General features: G+C 44.4%; 1 protein-coding gene across 2 annotated transcripts in view; it reads right to left on the reverse strand.

The window, feature by feature from the left end:
• EFHC2 (EF-hand domain containing 2) overlaps positions 1-24,111 on the reverse strand; it is a 103,362-nt gene extending 79,251 nt beyond the window's left edge. Inside the window, exons 1-4 of one of the 2 annotated variants that reach the window (XM_040421837.1) lie at positions 24,057-24,111; positions 7,650-7,838; positions 4,183-4,333; positions 3,406-3,629 (exon numbers count right to left, since the gene is read on the reverse strand). In XM_040421837.1, coding sequence (XP_040277771.1) covers positions 3,406-3,629; positions 4,183-4,333; positions 7,650-7,838; positions 24,057-24,098 — 606 coding nt within the window. In that variant the 5' untranslated portion in view covers positions 24,099-24,111. Of the gene's footprint in view, positions 1-3,405; positions 3,630-4,182; positions 4,334-7,649; positions 7,839-13,001; positions 13,084-24,056 lie in introns of those variants that run through there. The other variant, XM_040421836.1, reaches the window with a different exon arrangement.
• Between the last annotated feature and the right edge of the window lie 551 nt (positions 24,112-24,662).

The following is a 24,662-nucleotide window of genomic DNA, read 5'->3' on the forward strand; positions in this document are numbered from 1 at the left end:
TCCCCTAAACAGTGCCATCCACAGATCCCCCTCCCCTAAACAGTTCCATCCACAGATCCCCCTCCCTTAAACAGTGCCATCCACAGATCCCCCTCCCCTAAACAGTGCCATCCACAGATCCCCCCTAAACAGTGCTATCCACAGATTCCCCTCCCCTAAACAGTGCCATCCATAGATCCCCCTCCCCTAAATAGTGCCATCCACAGATCCCCCTCCCCTAAACAGTGCCATCCACAGATCCCCCCATAAACAGTGCCATGAACAGATCCCCTTCCCCTAAACAGTGCCATCCACAGATACCCCTCCCCTAAACAGTGCCATCCACAAATCCCCCTCCCCTAAACAGTGCCATCCACAGATCCCCCTCCCCTAAACAGTGCCATCCACAGATCCCACTCCCCTAAACAGTGCCATCCACAGATCCCCCTAAACAGTGCCATCCACAGATCCACCTCCCCTAAACAGTGCCATCCACAGATCCCCCTCCCTTAAACAGTGCCATCCACAGATCCCCCTCCCCTAAACAGTGCCATCCACAGATCCCATCTAAACAGTGCCATCCACAGACCCCCCCCCCCTAAACAGTGCTATCCACAGATCCCCCTCCCCTAAACAGTGCCATCCACAGATCCCCCCCTAAACAGTGCCATGCACAGATCCCCTTCCCCTAAACAGTGCCATCCACAGATACCCCTCACCTAAACAGTGCCATCCACAGATCCCCCTCCCCTAAACAGTGCCATCCACAGATCTCCCCCCTAAACAGTGCCATCCACAGATCCCCCTCCCCTAAACAGTGCCATCCACAGATCTCCCCCCTAAACAGTGACATCCACAGATCCCCCCTAAACAGTGACATCCACAGATCCCCCTCCCCTAAGCAGTGCCATCCACAGATCCCCCTCCCCTACGCTCACAGGAGTACATTTATAAACTGTAATCAGTAACTTTAACTTTAATCATCGCTGATCTCTTTACTTAGATACCTTACTCTTAGCTTCGGTAACAGCAGGCAGTGCGGGCGGCGCTCACTCACTGACGTCACGCGCCTGCGCCGCCTAGTGGGAGGAGCAGGCGCGTAACGTCAGTGAGTGAGCGCCGCCCGCACTGCCTGCTGTTACCGGAGCTAAGAGTAAGGTATCCAAGTAAAGAGCTCAGTGATGATTAAAGTTAAAGTTACTGATTACAGTTGATAAATGTACTCCTGTGAGCGGCGTGGCCCTGTACATTCTAACCTCCAGGCAAGCGTCCCTGTCGCCATGGAAACGCCTGGGGGTTAGAATATACCATCAGATTTGAGTTTTCACAATCTCACTGAGATCGTGAAAACTCAGATCCGATGGTATATTCTAACCCCCAGGCAAGCGTCCCCGTCACCATGGGAACGCCTGGGGGTTAGAATATACCATCGGATCTGAGTATACCGGCGTATAAGACGGATGGGACAAGGGGAAAACAAGGCATTTTGCCGCCCCATTGGCAAGTGCCACTCTAGGCAAATGCCTTGTTTGCCTCGTGATAGATACGCCACTGTTTACGACCACATATGGGTTGTTTCTGTAAACTACAGAATCAGGGCCATAAACCTTGAGGGGTGTAGTTTCTTAGAGGGGGTCACTTTTATGGAGTTTCTACTCTAGGGGTGCATCAGGGGGGCTTCAAATGGGACATGATGTCAACAAAACCAGTCCAGCAAAACCTGCCTTCCAAAAACCGTATGGCATTCCTTTCCTTCTGCGCACTGCCGTGTGCCCGTACAGCGGTTTACGACCACATATGGGGTGTTTCTGTAAACTACAGAATCAGGGCCATAAATACTGAGTTTGGTTTGGCTGCTAACCCCTGCTTTGTAACTGGAAAAAAAATATTAAAATGGAAAATCTGCCAAAAAAGTGACATTTTTAAATTGTATCTCTATTTTCCATTAATTCTTGTGGAACACCTAAAGGGTTAACGACATTTGTAAAATCAGTTTTGAATACCTTGAGAGGTGTAGTTTCTTAGATGGGGTCACTTTTATGGAGTTTCTACTCTAGGGGTGCATCAGGGGGGCTTCAAATGGGACATGGTGTCAAAAAAACCAGTCCAGCAAAACCTGAATTTCCAAAAACCGTATGGCATTCCTTTCCTTCTGCGCACTGCCGTGTGCCCGTACAGCGGTTTACGACCACATATGGGGTGTTTCTGTAAACTACAGAATCAGGGCCATAAATATTGAGTTTGGTTTGGCTGTTAAACCTTGCTTTGTAACTTGGAAAAAAAAATTAAAATGGAAAATCTGCCAAAAAAGTGAAATTTTGAAATTGTATCTCTATTTTCCATTAATTCTTGTGGAACACCTAAAGGGTTAACAAAGTTTGTAAAATCAGTTTTGAATACCTTGAGGGGTGTAGTTTCTAGAATGGGGTCATTTTTGGGTGGTTTCTATTATGTAAGGCTCGCAAAGTGACTTCAGACCTGAATTGGTCCCTAAAAATTGGGTTTTTGAAAATTTCTGAAAAACTTAAAGATTTGCTTCTAAACTTCTAAGCCTTGTAACAGCCCCAAAAAATAAAATATAATTCCCAAAATGATCCAAACATGAAGTAGACATATTGGGAATGTAAAGTAATAACTATTTTTGGAGGTATTACTGGAGGTATTGAAACTTGGAAATTTGCAATTTTTTACAAATTTTTGGTAAATTTGGTATTTTTTTATAAATAATTTTTTTTTTTTTACTTCATTTTACCAGTGTCATGAAGTACAATATGTGACGAAAAAATAATCTCAGAATGGCCTGGATAAGTCAAAGCGTTTTAAAGTTATCACCACTTAAATTGACACTGGTCAGATTTGCAAAAAATGGCCTGGTCCTTAAGGTGAAATAAGGCTGTGTCCCAAAGGGGTTAAAAAGTGGGTTTGGGAAATTTTCTGAAAAATGTCAAGATTTGCTTCTAAACTTCTAATCCTTCTAACGTCCCCAAAAAATAAAATGCCATTCACAAAATAATCCAAACATGAAGTAGACAGATGGGGAATGTAAAGTAATAACTATTTTTGGAGTTATTGCTATCTATTATAAAAGTGGAGAAATTTAAATTTGCAAATTTTTCCAATTGTTTTTGTAAATTTGGTATTTTTTTATAAATAAAAATGAAATTTTTTGACTCAATATTACCACTGTCATGAAGTACAATATGTGACGAGAAAACATTCTCATAATTGCCTGGATAAGTAAAAAAGTTTTAAAGATATCACCACATAAAGTGACACATGTCAGGGTCCTTAAGGTGTTAATGTCAACCAGTAGTTGATGGCAGAAGACAAGCACACACATTCATCTTTAAAAAAATATTTCCCTAAAAATGTTAAACGGTAAAACCTTCTTGGGGAATTAGACATCGTATTTGCAGATGTTTTTACCTGTTTGCGAATAGTTGAGTAGGGGTCTGCTGGAATTGACCCTGGTGCATTTATTCTGACTCCAAGCTTCTGTAGAAAGTTTCTAGTAAATTCATCACAGTTTACAATCTTGAAAGTTCTTGAGTAAAACACAATGACTTTGTTGATGTTGAAATGATCCACAGTGTAAAACTGGTCATCGTTAGGGGGTGGAAGTGGAATACGATGACGTCGGATTATTGTACCTTAAGTGAAAAAGAAAAGCCGTTGATATGATTTCTCGTACTGTGGGCCGGTAAGAGGACTGATTGAAGCTGTGTGTATGGGTCCATCCATTTACATGGGCAGATCACCGCGCCAATATCGGGAATAAGCATTTATACGAACACGTAAGTGTGCCACCAATCATCTGAGCTTAGGCAGGGTACTGTCTCTCCTTGAAGCAGTGGTACCCAACCAGTGGCAATTGACATTGTTGTAGACCTGTCCTAAGTTTACCACCAAACAGTGCCAATTTGGATGGTATACTACTAATGTTAAATGTTTACTGCTTTGGTTCTGCCACAAATTGCTGCAGTTTCTCTGCAAGTAAAGGTGAAGCACATAAAAAAGTATGTGAAAACACTGCCTTAAAGTCCAATCAATTACTGTTGAGCTCCACTGTATGCCATATTATGGAGCAATGCCTCTAGTGAAGAATACAGGGCCTCACAGACCCATAGGCTAAATGTGTGGCCACATGAGGTCTATACATGTGAAATAAGTTAATTACATTTTTTTTTTTTTATCAATACAAACCCTGAGGAATTCCACTGTTTTTCAGTTCGGGTTCTACTACTTGAATTGTGTCATCTTCAAGGTAGAAATATATTTTACACTGCCGGATACGGTAAACTTCTTCCCTCCTCTGATGAACTTCTTCTTCAAAATATGCTTCAAAGGATAACACCTGAAATCGAGTTAAAAAAAAATGAAACTGACATATAAATACGTTTTATATATAACATTACAGTTTATCCAATGTGAAAGGGGTTATCCAAGAGTCAGACAGACCTCACGGTGTGGAGGACCCGTGGTGGAGATCATACTTACCTGGTCTCCGCCTCTGAGTTTGGTGTGCAACATTCCCAAGCAGGCTGTTCCAGTCACGATGAGATTAACATCCATTGAGGAAGGGGGGGGGACATGTGACTGTTGCAGCCAATCACAGACCGCAGCGGTGACCTGCCCCCCTTGAATCACAACTGGTCATGTGACGCAAGAGGAGCAGGTTACCACTGCGACCTGTGATTGGCTGCAGTGCTCATGTCCTTCCCCCATGAACGGATGTTGATCTCAGAGCAGCAGGAAGAGGAAGAGTCGGCCTGGGAGTGTTACACCCCGAACCCAGCAGCAGGGACCAGGTAAGTATGATCTCCACAGTCTGTCGGCCACTCTGGGTGGTCTGTCTGACTCTTGGATAACAACATTCAAGGTAGATTATGCCACCATGCATCAGTTATTAAAGGGGTTTTCCACTCTTTGGGTACTAAAAGTTAAAGGCATCTGTCAGCAGATTTGGACCAACGAAGTCTTGTGAGACTTTGGACATAAGAAATTTCACCTCCGTGAAGCCCATACATTTGAACTCTGTACGGAGACTTATCTCCGTACAACGTTCAAACAAAGGTTTGAAAGAACCGACTTCAGATCTAATCACACTAATTATTATAATAGTTAATATTATAACTATTAGATTAGTGGGGGTCAAACCGCTGAGACCCTCACTGATCATGAGAATGGGGACCCTGTACCCAAGAAATGAATGTGGCGAGACAAGTCAAGCATGAGATCTGCCCCTCTATTCATCTATGTGGCACTGCCAGTATATAGCCAACTGCTGGCACTCTGCTATCTCTGCCAGTCCCATAGAGAATGAATGGAGCGGCTGTGCACATGCTTGATCTGCTGCTCCATTCATTTTGAGGGTACAGGGACCCTGTTCTCATGGTCAGTGGGGGTCTCAGTGGTCAGACCCCCATAGATCTAATGCTTATTCCCAGGGGCGTAGCTAAAAGCTCATGGGCCCTGGTGCAAGAGTTCAGCTTGGGCCCCCGTCCCTCAGTGCTTGTTGGCAAGGGGCAGAGGAGCACGTAGCCTTCCTGCTGCCTGAGGCAAACATTGAAAGGGCACCACCTCATGCCAAATTCTTAACCTAACCCCTTCCCTCCAGCCAGAGGTGTAAATTAACCAGTATGCACTTTCTATAATGCCAGTGTCTTATGTGGCACAAGGGTCTTTGGGCCCCTCAGGCTCCTGGGCCCGGTAGCGACTTCTACCTCTGCACCCCCTATAGCTACGCCCCTGCTTATTCCCTATCTTGTGAATAGAGGATAATTTCATCTACTTGGAAGATCCCTTTAATCATAATACTATGAAACGTTATACAAGTTTTAAAAACAGTATGAAGATCTATGCTTGCTGTCAGTGAATTATTCTTTACATCAATGAGAACGCCGCTACAGTCCTAGTTCTGCTCGGTTGACAGTTATTACTCCTCTTCCATACACATTCGCTGTTTTTTCGTCTAGGTGTATATTTGTTTCCAATTGCCTGATCCTTCCCTCCCTGACATTATCTGGGGGGAGACGAGGTCCCAATACACATTAGATTATTGGCCGAGGACAATAGTCAAATGTGTACGGGGGCCTTTAGATATAATTGTATCCTGTACTAAACATTCTGGACTTCAGAATGGTAGATTTTGGGTAAACGGATACATTGTCGCAAGCCATTATGTCAGGAGGGAGATCATGAGATTGGTAAGGAAACAAAATATTCAACAAACAAGTTTCCATTAAAACTGAAACTCCTCTAAAAGAAGAAGGCACAATACATCATACCTCCAAACCATCCCGGATCCGGCGGGACAGTCCCGGATTTCAGTGGCTGTCCCGCTGTCCTGGTACGGGGAAGCTATGTCCCGCTTTCTGGCAGCTGTCCACGCTTCCATAGGAAGCAGAGACAGTTGCCTGTATTATGATGAAGCAGAGACAGAGACGGCTCCCTGCTACATCATTCCTCTCCCCTGCAGGGGGCGGGGCTGGCCAGCAGTCAGCCTCGGCTCCGCCTCCTCCACAGACCAGAGCAGCCGATGTTCTGCTGCTGCTAGGAACAAGGTAAGTATGTGGTGTTTATTTTTTTACTTTCTGTGAGGAGCACATAACTGGACATACTACTCGGGGCACTGCTGGGCATATTACTGGGGGCACATAGCTGGGCATATTACTGGGGCACAGCTGGACTTATTACTGGGGGCACATAACTGGGCATATTACTGGGGGCACATAGCAGGACATATTACTGGGGGCACGGCTGGGCATACTACTGGGGGCACAGCTGGGCATATTACTGGGGGCACATAACTGGGCATATTACTGGGGGCACATAGCTGGACATATTACTGGGGACACAGCTGGGCATATTACTGGGGGCACAGCTAGGCATATTACTGGGGGCACAGCTGGGCATATTACTGGGGGCACATAACAGGGCATATTACTGGGGCACAGTTGGACTTATTACTGGGGGCACATAACTGGGCATATTACTGAGGGCACATAGCTGGACATATTACTGGGGGCACAGCTGGGCATATTACTGGGGGCACATAACTGGGCATATTACTGGGGGGTACATGACAGGGCATATTACTGAGGGCACAGCTGGGCATATTACTGGGGGCACAGCTGGGCATATTACTGGGGGCACATAACAGGGCATATTACTGGGGCACAGCTAGACTTATTACTGGGGGCACATAACTGGGCATATTACTGGGGGCACAGCTGGGCATATTACTGGGGGTACATAACAGGGCATATTACTGGGGGCACATCTGGGCATATTAATGGGGGCACATAACTGGGCATATTACTGGGGGCACATAACAGGGCATATTACTGGGGGCACATCTGAGCATATTAATGGAGGCACATAACAGGGAGTATTACTGAGGGCACAGCTGGGCATAATTCTGTGAGGGGGCACAATGTGGGCATGAATACTGTTTAGTGGCATGAAGGGGGAATAATTATTATGTGGGGGCATTAAGAGGGCTGGTTTGGATTCGGTGCATAGTTATGCTTTGGGCGGAGTTAGAGGCGTGGCCTAGTGCACAACATCTTTCCATCTTTGTTCATTTAGAAAGTCGGGAGGTATGAGACATGTAAATATGATTCTCAGGTTCTTCTCATCATACACATAAGGACAACACCAATACAAACCTGTTTGTCAAAAGCTACCCAAGATGGAGCATCACTACCCACTCCTCGGGGGAAGACACTGAATTTAGGCTTTAACCTCTGTCCAGGAAGCAGTTCTCCTCCAATCCCTGGCTTGTCTTCTCCCAGTAACATGGAGACATCATTAGAGTAGCCAAAATGTTGCGATTTATGAAATTTCTCTTTTCCTAGCTGGAAATACAAGTACATTAAATAGAATATAGTAAAACTGTTTACCTTTCACAGGTATCCTATGATAAAATCACCCCGTTATTTTACATATGGCACAAAATTCCGATTTATTTTCCAGAAAGTCCGAACTTAAAGGGGTTGTGTCACGAAACATATTCTACATTTTCCAAACCAGCACCTGGATCTGAATACTTTTGTAATTGCATGTAATTAAAAATGTAATATAACCAGTGAGCTGTTCAATAAAATGTATCTGTATAGCGCCACCTGCTGTTTGTTCTTATTTTTTTTTCTGTCTCACTGAGCTGGTCAAACATGTTCAGTTTAAATCTTCATCTGCCCCCAGCCATATGTTCTCTTAAAAGCTGTGTCAGTTAGGCCTCATGCACATGACCGTATGTATTTTGCGGTCTGCAAGAAACGGATCCGCAAAAAAAAACGGATGACGTCCGTGTGCATTCCGTATTTTGCAGAACGGAACAGCTGGCCCCTGATAGAACAGTACTATGCTTGTTATGCGGACAATAATAGGACATGTTCTATTTTTCTGCGGAACTGAAATACGGACATACGGAAACGGAAGGCACAGGGAGTAACTTCCGTTTTTTTTTGCGGACCCATTTTAATGAATGGTTCCATATACGGAAAAAACATAGCGGACACGGAAAGAAAATACGTTTGTGTGCATGAGGCCTTACAGGGGAGAGCTGCAGCAGAAAGGACACACCCCTGGGCTTTCAGGCTGAAGAGAATCTAGCAGAGCAATCGGAGCAGTGAATGTGGAGATCTCTGGATCCATGTGAGGTACAGGGCTGGTTTTAGGTTTGTTACAAAGAGATTGTCATGTCCTATATGATGTCTGATTTTCATTTTTCACATCAGTCATAGGATAACCCCTTTAATAAAGCAATTTAATGCCACCAATAAACTCTTGCAGGAACTAACTCTATCCAGTAATAGATCATATTATTATATATATATTATTAATAGATTATATTAACCCATTGTGTGTAGTACTTGTAATTACCAGCATGCGGTATATTAGCCGAGAGATAAAACCAGTTAATTTGTAGAAAGTAAGAAAAAGCATTTAGTATTCTGATTAAAGAGAATGTGTCATCAGAAAATGAACTGTTCTTCAAGTCACATTTTTATGTTAACCATATATTTTTTTCAGAATTTTTAGTGATTTTTAAAATGTTCTGTGTCCCTATCAAATATGTCAAGACTTTCTGTTCTTTCAGGGCAGCCACCATGGTTCATAGACACTATGGACCACTGACTTGTATGGGGGTGTTTTCTAGGCATGATCGGTGTGCCCTGTGAGATACAGTGACATGGAAAAATTAAGAGTTTAACGATTTTTTTTTACTGATGACCTATCCCCAGGATAGGTGATCAGTATCTGATCTGTAGGGGTCCGACACCCGGGACCCACGACGATCAGCTGCCTTCTCTCAGCTTACCAAGCATAGTACCGTACATAGTACAGCAGCTGTGCTTGGTATTGCAGCTCAGCCCCATTCACTTGAATTGTACTGAGCTGCACATGGTCCACGCGACCAATGAACGCGTCGTCACTCAAACAGCTGATCGGCGGGTATCCTGGGTGTCGGACCTCCACCGATCAGATACTGATGACCTATCCTGAGGATCGGTCATCAGTTTCTCTGAAAACCCCTTTAAAACAAAAATCACCACAAATGTAGAAAAGAATGTTTAACATAAAAACGTAATTTTCTGATGACACATACCCTTAAAGGATCGGCTGTGTTATTGGGGGTAGACTCTATTTCTTAGATGTCCTAACGTTATAGGACACTATTAGCAGACACCATTTTATACATGAGGTCTTTTTCGGAAGGCTGTCATCTACTCTCTCTCTCATATACGTACAAAAAATACAGTTTTATTATTTTCTTACATAGCTTTACAATAACGGGATTGTGCACATTTATACCAACATTTCAGCTCATTTTGATGTATTATTTTTACTCAGAGTTTGAAATCTCAGTTTGCATTCAGTATAATGCGGATAACGTTACATTTTAACGATGGCTTCTCCAAGGAGCTGTAACATTATCTGTTTTCTGGGGAATGGAGTAGTGGCCACAAGCTTTCTTCGTATTGATTGTATTGACTAGGCCCAGAAGTGCGCAAAAGATATAAAAAGAACAGTTTCTAATAGGAGAGATATAAAAGCACAAGGCACAGTAAATCGTGTGGACCCCACTGACCCACGGTTTGGCCCACTTCATTTTGGTTACATATATTAAGATTCTAATTCAGCATTCTCTTCCTGAAGGAATCATTAACCAATTATTACTAATTAATTATTACAAATATTATGTTGTATTCAGATTTTTTGTGCCTTATTCCTATTGGATAAGAGGGTTTCTTATATGTTATATTGTTGTACTCTTATCATCTCATAACGTGCATTTTGGACATTTTCCTGGTGGACCCCCTACTCTGAATTATTTAGTCTTTATTTATTGCAGGTTTAGTTTTCATAAGGATTATTGCTTGTCTTTTATAGAACTGTGTTGGGAAGCCTACCTTTCCAGTTTTCTGATACCGTATACTGCTGAGGCCAGTGAATGGCTGCCAGGGCTCATGTGGGTATAAGGTCACATCAAAGTCCATCAGGGAGCGGCGGCGTGGTGGCACATGTGCCATGGGAATTCGACAGGTAAGAATAGCTTTTTTTTGTTATTGGTAAATGTTTTATCTTAAAAAATAAGGAATGTGCTTTCGACATAAAGTGTACGGGGGACAAATGATAAGAGTATGAGGGATAAATGATAGTAGTAACGATTGTGCGTCCGCTGTAAACAAAAACGTATTCAAGTGTTTTACTACAGATCAGCACTCATTATGGCCGTACATCTGGCCATGTCAAAGGAACCTTATAGGGTTGTGCAGTGTTATGATATTGATGACCTACCCTTATGGGCCCTTTACACGGGCCGTCAATTAAAACAATCATCGCTAACCAGCGTTACTAGTAACACTTGTTAGCAATGATCTTGCTGTGTAAATGCAGCGGCGATTACACAATAAACAAACATTGCACTCGTTCATCGGGTAATTGTATCTTTTGTGCAGCAGTTTCCCAGGGCCAGACTGTGCCGTGTAAACACGATCTGCTGCCGGGAAACAACCAGACAGTATGGGGAAGAGCAATGGCATTAGTGATCGCTCCTCCCCATGCATGTAAATGCAGCGGTCTCCTCCGCTAGCGATCAGCAGATTGTCAGGAAGGAACGCTTCCTTCCCGACAATCTGCTAGATCGTTGTCCCGTGTTAAAGGGACCTTTAGGACAGGGTCATCAATATCAGATCAGCGGGAGTCCGACTCCCAGGACACCAGACGATCAGGCCGTGGTGCTTGTGCTGCTTCTTCTTCCTTTTTTTAACTAGACGCCGACTAGATTATAGCCGCAATGCAAACTAATTACAGCTGATCTTCCCCTTCACTTGAATGGGACGAGTAATTATAATTACAAGGAAAAAAGGCATGCAGCTGATCGGAAATTGGACCCCAGCTGATCTGATAAGCTGATCTGATATTGATGACCTATCCCGAGAATAGGTCATCAATATCGTAGCATTGCACAACCCCTTTAAACCCTGACCTTAAGGCCAGTGCTATAGAGGCAGATGTGGTTCTACATACACTCTCAAGAGACCATGAGGGGAATGTATTGAGACTAGAGTTTCTTAAGTTAAAGGAGTTGTCTCATCTGAGACAATGGGGGCATATCGCTTGGATATGTCCCCATTGTCTGATAGGTGTGGGTCCCACCGATGGGCCCTGCACCTATATCGAGAACAGAGCGGGGGAAGGTGGTGAAAAATAGACTCCGGTCCGACCACCAGCAAACGTTCTCCGCATAGAAGTGAGTAGGAGCGCACCGCGCATTACCGGCCACTGCTCCCATTCACTTCTATGGGCCTGACGGAAATAGCCGAGCCAGTGCTTGCCTATTTTCGACTGCCCCATAGAAATGAATGGAGGGCAGCTGCGCACGCACAGTGCACCCTCCACCACTTTCGGGGCTCCGTTTCGGAGACCCACACCTATCAGACAATGGGCCATATCCTAGCAATATGCCCTCATTGTCTCAGATGAGAATACCCCTTTAAGAGTTAAGTCTTGATAGTAAACTCCGCTGGCTAATGATGCGGAATTATTAAGAGGTAATTATTCTGGCATATTGTTGTGAGTTTTGTGCTCTAGCGCTTCCTTGCTGGCGTATATTTTGTCTAATGTGCGCCAGGCACTTTGGCCCACCTCCTACTGCCCACTCCCCACCTACATTGTGGAAAAGATGCAAGGGTGGGCAATAAGGCGCAAAATGGCACTTGTGACCTCCAGCAAGTCAGATATAGTTTAACAACAATCACAGGTAAATTTGGTTAATGTGTACTCAGATTGTAAAATCCCATTAACACTTTTTTCTGTTCAAACTTTGCTGCACAAATCTGGCTGTACCGTACAGTATATGGCAGTATGTGCACCGACATATGCAGCTGTATACTATGCAATTGCATACTGTACGTTCCCTATTTACTCCTATTGCAAACACTTTTTGGCCGGGTTTTGGAAATCAGAATCGGCAACGCTTTCTAATACATAAAAAAATAAGATGCTAAGACATAACAGCTCACATATATGATGAACCCATTATAGCCTATGTGACCCAAAAAGCGCTGTGAACATACATCTATCTCCAAATCTATAACTACATTTTTTTTTAATATAGGAGGAAATAGGAATCCCTCAAAAACCATGTAAACATATACCGGGTCAATAAGCAATGTACTCAGTATACATGTCGGGAGACTTTTCAGGAGACTATCAATTCAGACAGTTCTTATCAGCGTAGGAGGTCTGCAAACTTCGAATGTACGTTTGTTGATAACCTGGAATGCTGGGAGTTGTAGTTTCACAATGGCCAGAGAAGCACAGGTGGCAGAGCAGGATGATAGTGATGGTAATAATTGTAGAGCTTACAAGACCATTAGACAACACCCCTAATGCTCCTATTTTGTATACACTTGCTGGAGGACCCCATTATTGATCTGCTTTCCTGGGCGTGGGGCAGAAAAGACCCGACTACAACTGCAGCTTCATATTAGAACAGAATTCACACTTACACTGCGGTTAAAGGAGTTTCCTGGCAGGAATGGCAGAGCCATGATGATCAGCAGCAGTGTGCCTGGTGGCCTGGTCACTGAGCTGCCGCTACCATGGAGACAGCATTGTTTCTCTGCTGGTTACCTAGTGACTCTTACTCTTTCTTTTTTTTTTTTTTCACTTTGCAACTTTATTGATTATCAGTGGTTTGAAATGGCAATTTACAACTTTGAGACATTAAAGAATTAGAGACTAAAGAATGAAAGAATTTTATTTGATTTGAGAAATCAGGAGAGATCAGACACCTGTAAAAAAAGGGATCTATCTGTAACCTCCAAAAAACTAGAGAAGGGATCATTTCTGTGGTGTTAAAGTGCTTGTCTCATCGCAGACAATGGGGGCATATCGCTAGGACCCACACCTATACCGAGAACGAAGTCCCGCAAAGTGGTGGCTAGAGGACTCCGATCTGCGCCACCACCCAGCGCTCTCACCATAGAAGTGAATGGGAGCGCACCGCTCATGACCGGCCACCGCTCCCATTCACTTCTATGGGCCAACAGAAAAAGCCGAGCCAGTGCTCTGCTATTTTCGGCGGCCCCATAGAAATGCATGGAAGGCGGCTGCGTGTGCACAGTGCACCCTCCACCACTTTCGGGGCTCCATTCTTGATATAGGTGCGGTTCCTGCACCTATCAGACAATGGGGGTAGATCCTAGCGATATACCCTCATTGTCTGAGATGAGACAACCGCTTTAAGGGATTCAATAATAAATGGCCTACAATAAAGTTTTGGCACAACAGGAGTTAATTATATTTTTTAATTTTCTAGAATAATTATATCGAGAGAAAAAAAGGTACATATACCAACTATTGGCTGGCTTACTTTGAGACAGATTTTTATGTCAGAATTGATGTATCTTAGGTCCGCCCCCATCTCATGAAGCTCCATCCCTTTATAATAAGCCCTGCACCCTTGTTGAGCGAGAAAAGTATAGAACCCCTAGATGCGCCCAGATGTGCCACTTATTAGGCAGAATTTTGGAGCAGACACATTAGTAAATCTGGGCCACAATTTATTTTCTGTCTGGAAAATGGGGTGCAACTTTCAAGTCACATACCATACACCTGATTTACTAACATCTTCTGCCACTTCTGTATTCATATTCCAGGTGTGCAGCCAGTGCTATAGAACACTAAAATGACACAGTTACACAAAATGACACATGCTCTACAATACCCTACTTGTGACGCAGCCTTTTTCTTTCTTTTTTTTTTTTCGTTTTTTTACTCCCTGTCTTCCAGGAACCATAATTTTTTTATTTTTCCATTCACATAGCTGTATAAGGGCTTGTTTTTTTTTGCAGGACAGGTTGTATTTTTCTAATAGCACCATTTAATATTTTCTTACAATCTAGTCGGAAATAAATTCTAGATGGGGTGGAATAAGAAAAGTGTGATTTCCATCATAAACACACATGTGAACAGAACCTTAGACCTCATGCACACAACTTAATTTTTTTTCCACATCCTATCTACATTTTTTGTGGACTGGATGCCATTCATTTCAATGGGGCTGCAAAAAATCTAGACAGTACTATGTGTGCTGTCCACATCCGTATGTCTGCCCTGCAGAAAAAATAGAACATGTCCTATTCTTGTCTTTTTAGAAGAAAAGAATAGGCATTTTGACAATGAGGCCAATACAGCAATACAGGACAAATGACCAGTAACTGAATTTTGGGGATCCCTGGTTTGCGGCCCGCAAAATACATACGGTTGTGTGCATGAGGCCTTATCATGACAGCAACAATGCCTCTGCAAATGCCAGTCACTGTCTCCTAAAAATGTCAGCAACAATATTCCAACATCAGATATCTTTATCTCATATACTATTTGACATGAGTGAAGGCAAACTCTCAAGAGTTAAATGGGTTTTCCAAGATCATTATCTGATTGGTGGGGGTCTGCACACCTAGGACATCCCCAGATCACAGCGCCGTTCATTTGATAGTGGCTGTGCTTGTGATCGCATCTCAGCCCCTTTCACTTCAATGGAGATGAGCTGCGCCTAGGCCATGTGACCAATAAACGTGTCACCACACAGCCTAGGGAAGTCTGTGAGAAGGCCGCGGCCTGCTAGCGCCAGTGCCTTCTCAAACAGTTGGAACCCCACCGATAAGATACTGATGCAGGGGCATAACTACCATAGTGGCAGACCATGCAACTGCTATAGGGCCCAGGGCAAGAGGGGGCCCAGTCTTAGTTGGGATTATCCCCTCTTCTACTCGAGGTGAAAATTTGGTCAGGACGCTACCCTCTAAAGCAGGGGTGCACAACCTTTTTTGGTCTGTGGGCCGCATTGTCACATAGCTCTATTTCAAGGGGCCGCAAATTAAAAAAATGTTGATCGGCGCTCATCTGCCTATTACACAAGCCAGTGCAAAGTGACTGGGGAGGAGTGATCACTGCCACAGTCGTGCTGCAGATAATCGAACATCTTTCATCCTGATAAAATATGCAAATCAGCCGACAAATGAGCGATTGCTTGTTTATCAACTGATCAGCTGCACGATTATACCGGCCAGATATAAGATATGAGCGCTCCTATGAACACTTGTTCCCAGTAATTGTCCCAAATATCGTGCTGCAGCATAGCCCCTGAAACCGAAGAGTTAGGCTGGGTTCACACCTGAGCGTTTTACAGCGCGTTCCTACGCGCTATAAAACGCTCAACAGGCAAGAACCAATGATCCCCTATGGGCATGGTTCTCATCTGAGCGTTTTACAGCGCGTACGAACGCGCTGCAAAACGCCCTACGCCCCAAGAAGTACAGACACTTCTTTGGGGCGTATGGTCACTCGTTCCCGTACATAGACTTCCGGGAACGCGCGACAATGGGCGTTGCTTGTTGCCGGAGCCGCGTCTGTAAACGCACGATAAAATTGCGCATACAGAGCGCTCCTTCGGTACGCTCAGGTGTGAACCCAGCATCATACTTACCTGCTCCCCGCCTCTCCGAACTGCCTCCGCTGTTTACACCTGGCAGTGCATGGACATGGTCATACACCACTCCAGACAATGACTGGCTTAGGCGGTTATGTGGCCACAAGTAGCAAGTCACTGCTGAAGCCAGTCATTGACTGGAGCCGTGCAAGTGACCATGGCCATGCACTGTCAGGTGTAAACAGAGCAGGAACCGGAAGATGGAGGCAGCGGAGGCAGCGCAGAGGACCAGAGCGGAGTGGAGCAAGTAATTATGAATTTTCTATTTCAGAGGCCATGCTGCAGGAACTTGTTAAAAATAATTTTTACCAGAAAAGTGGCGACATTTCCTTCCATCCTGCCTCCTATTTATAAATCAGCGGTTTCCTTCACTGCAGAGGACGGAGCTCACTGGTTATCACATCTCCTGCCAATCCAGTTATAGGCGTCCTGCAGTAACCAGTAAGCACATTACCTTGCTAGTGGGGAAGGCGCCTATTGGTTAACGCTTGAATGACCAGGCCCGAAAAGGCCTTAATGACCAGACACTTTTTTGTGATTTAGCGCGCGTGGTGGTTCAAATGGTTGTAACTATCTTATTTGTTGGACTACCAAGATAATTTTTGCAACAATTTTTATTTGGGGGAAACTGTACAAAACGTTTTTTTAAAAGTATATATTTTTTCAAACTATCCTTATTCTTTAAATATGCAAACTGACGCCAAAATAAATTATTATAATTAGTTCTCTATTTTGTGTATTTTGCTATATAATATGAAAAGTTTCACGTGAATGGGGCGGTAATGGTGACGGTTTTGATTGGTGTGGGTGTCTTTTCTTTTATGTATGAATTTTTATTTTTTTTATTTCTGCTACATAATATGTCCCCCAAGAGGTCATAAAAAGACCTTGGGGGACACTGTCACTTTTTAAAATTTTGCACTTTTTCATAAAAAGACTGTGGTGGGACAGTGAACACTCTTTTATTAAGCACTTTTTCCTTTTTTTTTTATTTATTTAGTTTTCAATTTTTTTTTTATCATTTTTTTACTTTTTTTAAAATATATTTTTACCACATAATTTGTCCCCAAGAGGTCACTAAAAGACCTTTGGGAGACAATAAGTGAATTTTTTTTGTACTTTTTCCACTGTAACTGGAGCATCCAAAGGAGCCCCAGTTACAGGGAAACCAGCCTGCTGCGGAGGCTTTGTACCAGGGCAGCGCTCCTCTGTTCCCGAGACACCCAGCGATCACGTGATCGCTGGGTCTACACTGCAGAGCGCTCATAGAGGAGAAGGCAGAATCGCTAATAAAGCGCTTCTGTCTTCTCCTCGGCTTCCCCGCTCTCACTAATAGCCGGGGACCCTTTCTGCTCCTGATACAGTGCACAAGCAAAACCTGTGATCCATCTGCTGTGCGGCGCTCTGTGCAGAAACACAGCTGATTGCAGGATCAGCTGTGTTTCTGCCCAGCAGGGCGGGGGCCGCAAACCATGGCTCTGGGGGCCGCATGCGGCCAGCGGGCCGCAGGTTGTGCATTCCTGCTCTAAAGGAACAACTTTTAGCAAATGAGACAGTGGAAAAAATGGCCCAAGGGTCCTTTGAAAAGGGTTTGGGCAGAAACCCTTCTGTCTTGTGTGGGGGGCCTGGTTTGATTCTTGCTATGGGGCCCTTACTTCTCTATGTACGCCACTGTACTGTTGACCTATCCAGAGAACAGTTCATCAGTATAAAGATCTCGGAAAACCTCTGTAACTTGTGCCCATTACTAAAGATCCCCAGAACTGTTCTAAGCTTGAGCCATTTGTCAAAAGGAGTTCATCAGAACATCTGCTCTTCAGACATGATATTCAAACACTGAAAACCCATAATAGGGTACTCTATACATCAGCCAATCAAATTGGATGTACATGCCATATCTAACACTAGTTATAAAATGGTACCAGATATAACGTAGTTTTTACAACAGTCTGTTGACAGACAGTACAATATGTAGTAAAAGCTAACAATCGTCAAATATGAAGAGTTCAAAAAGTTCATTTAGATGTGGGAATCTGAGCAGCAGATGTCATCTCCAGGATATCCTCAGAGAAATGTTGAAGCAGAGTCAGCAGTGAATACAGATAAAAGACTCATGGTGAAAGCAAAACAGCTAGGTACAGATATACAGTATCTACCTATCTGGAACACAGATACACCCTCTCACAAGGTGTAGACAACAGCCCAGAAAAGAGACTAAGGAGCAGGCAATGTCTCTCTTACCAATTGCTAATCATCTGCTAAAGCCAAAGCTTATAGGAAATATTAAAGCCAAACAGAAGAGGAATCAAGATAGGCAAGTCTTCTATCATAATGAATCTGTATAGGATCTGCCCGATCTTCACAGAATTTAGCCAGCCGGCAAATATGAAGAACACTGGCAAAAAGCAAAGGTAGTTCTGAAACATGGACCTCGGTTCTATGGAATTGTAACAGAGGTAAGGAAAACGAATGGGAAGAGATTTGAGACATTTGGCAAAAACTCTTGAGATGAGATGACACATGTCCCTTTGAAGAGTATTTTGAGATTCAAATCAATGAAACTGCAAGTAGAAGCAAGGAAGCAGCAGGGACACTTTGAGCTGAAGATCTGGGTGAGGCGTCTGGCCAGATAGATGTTTATGAAGAAACATCTTATGTTACTCGAGCTGGCAGAACGTTGAGAAAGTCAGCCCACCTCAAGGATTATGACTAATTACAAGTATCTCTGATTTGGTCAAGTTCTCCCTTTTTTGTTTTGTTACAGTTTTTATTGCTCTTTCATTAAAGGCTAGGTTAACATCTGTGGACAAATTCCAGTATTCGGTTCTGGCATAGGAACAGAGTACTGGAATTGCTGGACCCAATAAATGCTAGACACCGCTGGCACTATAATGGGGTCCATCAGGTTTTTGGCATGAATATTGGAATGCTGCTGGACAAAATACCACTGCATTTGGTGGAATTTGGTCCTTTTTTTTTTTGTTTGGAACCTCAACCACAGATGTGAACTTCAACTTAAAAGAGAAAGGATGAAGAAATATGTGATACGCTGTCTACAGCCTCTAGGGGTCTTACTACTTGTATACTGGTAGAATTTTTACATTTGAACTTACTGATTGTAGTTCACCAGGCAGTCATATGAGTAATGACTGCCAACATCTCCGTACAATAAAATGTCTGGTACCAACCCATGTCTCCACAAGCATCTGGAAGAAGAACCTACTAGTATGGACCCTTTTACACGGGCCGGTGGTTGGCAACAGAAAAAATACTTGTTCGCGATCATTGCCCCATGTAAACATGCGACTGATCATGAGAAATGGGCAAAATGTTTGTTTGTAGGGTGATCGCATCTTTCATGGGGCACCAAATATAGTGGTTAATCAGCAACACATCTTCTGTAAAGAGGGGATATGATTCTATCAATATGCAAAGTGTATAGAGGATGACTGATCACAGTAACGATCTTTTGTCCCCAATTTAGTGTAGACTGGGTCGTCTAAAAATGACACTAATCAACTTGCCAATTAGAGACCCTCAGGCTGAAATTTTCCCTATGTCTGGAAATAAAAGCTGAACCTCTTCTATGGGTCACAAGATCACACTTTTGATACATGAACCCAAACCAAATTGATAAGTGTATAAAGAGATGAAGACGACTATGGGGCTGTTTAAGATTCTGTTTAAAAAATAATAATCAGTTCCATTTATCGCAATGGATTATTGATAAATCCATGGGCTTCCTGCTTAAAGGGAACCTGTCACCATGAAAATGCAGTGCAATCAGCATGTGATAGAGCAGGAGGAGCTGAGCAGATTGATCTATAGGTTTTATAACCTGTAATTTAATCATTTACATTCCTGCTCATTCTGAGGCGCTCCTATCAGTGATCGACAGCTGTCTCTGTATACACAGCCATACCCATGTGAGGTACAGGTAGGGTTGCCACCTTTCCCAACAAAAAGTACTGGCCAAGTTAAGCCACACCCCCAATACGAGCTGTGGTTGTGGGGGTGTGGCTTAACACGGGGTGTTGTCACTGTCATACTGTGGTTCACAATAATATATTAATGTCTCCATTAGTGATACCCCAGTAATATTAATGCCTTCATTAGTGCCCTCCAGTAATATGAATGCCTTTATTAGTGCCCGCCAGTAATATTAAAGGGGTTATCTGACACTAGAAAATGCTCCTCTATATGCCGGGCTCCTCACACTGATTCTACTTACCTGGCTCCCCGCTCCCCGCTCCGCTCTTGGTCCCCGCACCGCCACTGCTGCTTTTTCCCGTGAGTGGATAAAAACATCCGGTGTCGGGAGGGGGCAGCCAATGGCAGGCAGTGACGGAGACTAGCCTCCCTAGTGTCACCAACGATACTAGGGAGGTTTGTCCCCGACACCGGGGAAAAGCGGCGGTGCGGTGACCAAGACCGGCGTGGGGAGCAGGGAGTCAGGTAAGTAGAATCAGTGTGAGGGCCCCGGCATATGGGGGGAGCATTTGTTAGTGTCGGATAACCCCTTTAATGCCCCCATTAGTGTCCCCCAGCATTAATAATGCCCCCATTAGCGCCCCCCAGAATGAATATTGCCCCAATAATAGTAATGCCTCCATGAGTGCCCCCCAGAATTAATAATACCCTAATTAGTGCCTCCCAATAATATTAATGCTCCCATTAGTGCCCCCAGAATTAATACTGCCCCCATTAGTGCCACACAGCAATATTAGTGCCTCCAGTAATAGTAATGCTGCCATTATTGCCTCCCAGTAATGCCCCTATTAGTGCACCCCAGAATTAATGCCACCCATTAGTGCCCCCCAGTAAGAGTAATGGCCCCAGTAGTGCACCCCAGAATGAATAATGCCCCATTAGTGCCCCCAGTAAGAATAATGCTCCCATAATGGCCAGGTCCCTACTAATACCCGGAATCCGAAACTGACCTTATTAAATGTGCCTGTGGCTCTATTAGCATATAAAACAGGTTTTTATAACCTGTCATTCACCTACCTAATGTGTCCAAGGGGACGTCGCTTCATACAGGGTGCCCGGCTGCAGCCATCTCCATCTGGTGCCCAGCGCCGCCTTCCCAGTAGAAATTGCCGGCCGCCCTTTCTATAGAGCCGCCTTCCTCACCTCAGCGCCGCCTCCCTCACCTCAGCACCGCCTCCGAAATCCTCCGCCCCCTCAGACAGATCCTGTGTGAGAGGACGGCTGCAATAGGGCGGTCAAGGCAGGTTTGAGCGAAGTGTGCTGGACGGCGCATGCGCACTTGACACAACGGGGCCGCTGCCAGGAGTCCGCACGGGCGCATCAGGTTATACCTAGTGCGCACGCGCGGGATCTGGCTGAGGAGAGCGGACGATTTCGGAGGCAGCGCTGAGGTGAGGAAGGCGGCTCTATAGAAAGGGAGGGTGGCGATTTCTACTGGGAAGGCGGCGCTGGGCACCAGACGGAGATGGCTGCAGCCGGGCACCCTGTATGAAGCGACGTCCCCTTGGACACATTAGGTAGGTGAATGACAGGTTATAAAAACCTGTTTTATATGCTAATAGAGCCACAGGCGCATTTAATAAGGTCAGCTTCGGATTCAGGGTATTAGTAGGGACCTGGCCATATGTTTAGGTTATAGGCCTCAAATCTCATGACAGAATCCCTTTAACACAAGTGTGTGTGGGGGGGGGGTAAAGGTTGCACTAATGAGTGCTCCACAATGGAAGAGATCATTAACAACAGTCCTTGTAGAAAAATAAAAAATAAAATTACTGGCACCAACTGGGCGACTAAAATACCAGCCTTGCCAGTGAGATACCGGCGGGGTGGCAACCCTAGGGCTGGTTCTAGCTTTGTCATGTACTATAAGATGTCTGATTTCCATTAGTTATGGGATAACCCCTTTAACATAACTATGGGATACAGAGATGTAAGGATATCTGTACAGAGCGGCCCGTGGATATACGGTACATTCACAACCTTACGCTGCCTCTATGGTCCCAAGTTCTATAGTCAATTTCAGATAAATCATCCCTGTTGACAATAGAAGCTTACAGTACATGCTCCGCAGCAAGGGTTCGGCTTGTCCACATGAAGGACTTTCTGGGCAGATCTCCCAGCGAATTCTGCGCTGAAATCTTCTATTGTTTTAAATGGGAAACCGTGCTGCGTTCATAAATACATTGAAAGAAAGGGCATGTCCCTACTGGTTCAGGTTCTGAGCGGAGACCGGCCAGAAACACACTGGGGGTCATTTATCATGCGCGTCTGTTTTGCAGCGTGCGATTAGACCAGCCATAGTATTTATAAGGAGTCTAACTAGGCGAGGCATCTTTGTATTCTTCAGGGCTTGGGTGGATCGTGTACAATTAGCCTACCAGCTGGTTGGCGTACAAAATAGGTGCAAATGTGCCCAAAAAGTCACATATTAAAGGGTTTCTATCACTTCGTTTCACCTATTTAGCTTTCAGACACTAGCGATCCGCTAGTGTCTGCTTTATCTAACCATCCTAATATAAGAGCTTATTGTCCTGCCGTTTAGCTAAAAAAATAACTTATATAGATATGCAAATGAGCCTCTAGGTGCTATGGGGGCGTGATTAGCACCTAGAGGCTCCGTCTACCTTAACAAACTGCCGCCGCCCAGCGCGTCCCTCCAGCCCGCCCATCTCCTCCGGAATGCGATGCTCCTCGTATTCGGCGCATGCGCAGTGAATGTCTGATCGCTTCCCTGCTCAGACATCTCCACTGCGCCTGCGCCGATGACGTCATAGTGCTCCGAGGAACAGGCGCAGTGGAGATGTCTGAGCAGGGAAGCATCAGACATTCACTGCGCATGCGCAGAACAGAGACGCGCACGGAGAGGATCGCTTCAGCTGGAGATGGGCGGGCTGGAGGGACGCGCTGGGCGGCGGCAGTTTGTTAAGGTAGACGGAGCCTCTAGGTGCTAATCACGCCCCCATAGCACCTAGAGGCTCATTTGCATATCTATATAAGTTATTTTTTTAGCTAAACGGCAGGACAATAAGCTCTTATATTAGGATGGTTAGATAAAGCAGACACTAGCGGATCGCTAGTGTCTGAAAGCTAAATAGGTGAAACAAAGTGATAGAAACCCTTTAAATAAAAAGTCAAAGCCATATACACGTTTTTATGATTGTGAAGAGGCGCACAGCCCCCCACACATCACAGAGCGACAGACGTACACCACCCCGGAGCGGAGGAAAAATAAGACTCGCTTTTCGCCAAATTCATACTTAAAAAAGGCGCACCAAGATAAATCGACTGAAACAATGCACAACTAGCCACGCCCACACTATGAAACCGACCAGTCTAGAAAGACCCCAAAACAGGCGCAGTGTGATTAGTAAATAAGTCTGTCCAAACAAGGAAAAATGAGACAAATACAAGCGCAAATCGCTATAACAAATGACCCCCACTGGGTGTCCGCACGCAGATTATAGCCTCATTAGATGCACAATGCAAATCTGTAGCAGAGGGTGAGCCTCAGATTTCAGGCTCATGCAGACGACCGTATGTATTTTGCGGTCCGCAAAAAACGGATCCGCAAAAAATACGGATGACATCCATGTGCATTCCGTATTTTGCGGCCCCTAATAGAACAGTACTATCCTTGTCCGTAATGCGGACAATAATAGGACATGTTCTATTTTTTTGCGGAACGGAAATACGGACATACTGAAATGGAATGCACACAGAGTAACTTCCGTTTTTTTTGCGGACCCATTGAAATGAACGGTTCCGCATATGGTCCGCAAAAAAAAACTGAATGGACACGGAAAGAAAATACGTTTGTGTGCATGAGGCATTTACGGCAGAACAAGGCTGAAAAAAGACATTAAAAGATTTATAAATTCAATGTAATCTGTCTCACAGAACACGGGTCTGCAAATGTGGATAGACTACATGTCCCAGCATTTTCTGATAGCCTGCAGTACGCTTGGAGTTGTAGTCACATACAGTACAACATGATCGTCTGATACTGGTACTGATCCTGGGTCATATGAGAGGTGGGAACCTGAAGAAAACTGTTGATTAGAACAGAATTCACACTTACACTGCGGTTAAAGGAGTTTCCTGGCAGGAACGGCAGAGCCATGATGATCAGCAGCAGTCTGCCTGGTGGCCTGGTCACTGAGCTGCCGCTACCATGGAGACAGCATTGTTTCTCTGCTGGTTACCTAGTGACACGGTCTATTCAAGCTTCTTTTTTTAACAACTTTATTTAACCATGTCACCAGTATTCTGAACAGTCATTGTGTTCACCCATAATGCTGGCTATCAGATTTCATTACTGAAAGGGGCCAAAATGAAGTGACAGCAAAAGCGTCCATAGCATAACTGAACTCTCTAGTCCATATTTACTAAGATTGACAGTTTTTAGTGAAAAAGCGCCCTCACATTCTGAACCCTGACCATTTCCCCCTATTTTAAAGGGAGTCTGTTACCTCCCAAATCATAGTAAACATTCCACCATGTAGAGTAGTGTTGTGGAAATTTTATTATGCGGACATTTTACTTTAGGATGTGTGTGTGTTTTTATAGTTTGTCATCTGTCTCCCTGTGTCTTGGAGAAATGTCTGCTTTTAAGACATGCATATCTGCCTTGTCGGTATACTAGTACCGTATACTGACAATAGCTGTAGCAATGTCTCGCAGATAA

Source organism: Bufo bufo, chromosome 3, assembly GCF_905171765.1.
Source record: "Bufo bufo chromosome 3, aBufBuf1.1, whole genome shotgun sequence".
In the NCBI taxonomy this organism is placed as follows: domain Eukaryota; kingdom Metazoa; phylum Chordata; class Amphibia; order Anura; family Bufonidae; genus Bufo; species Bufo bufo.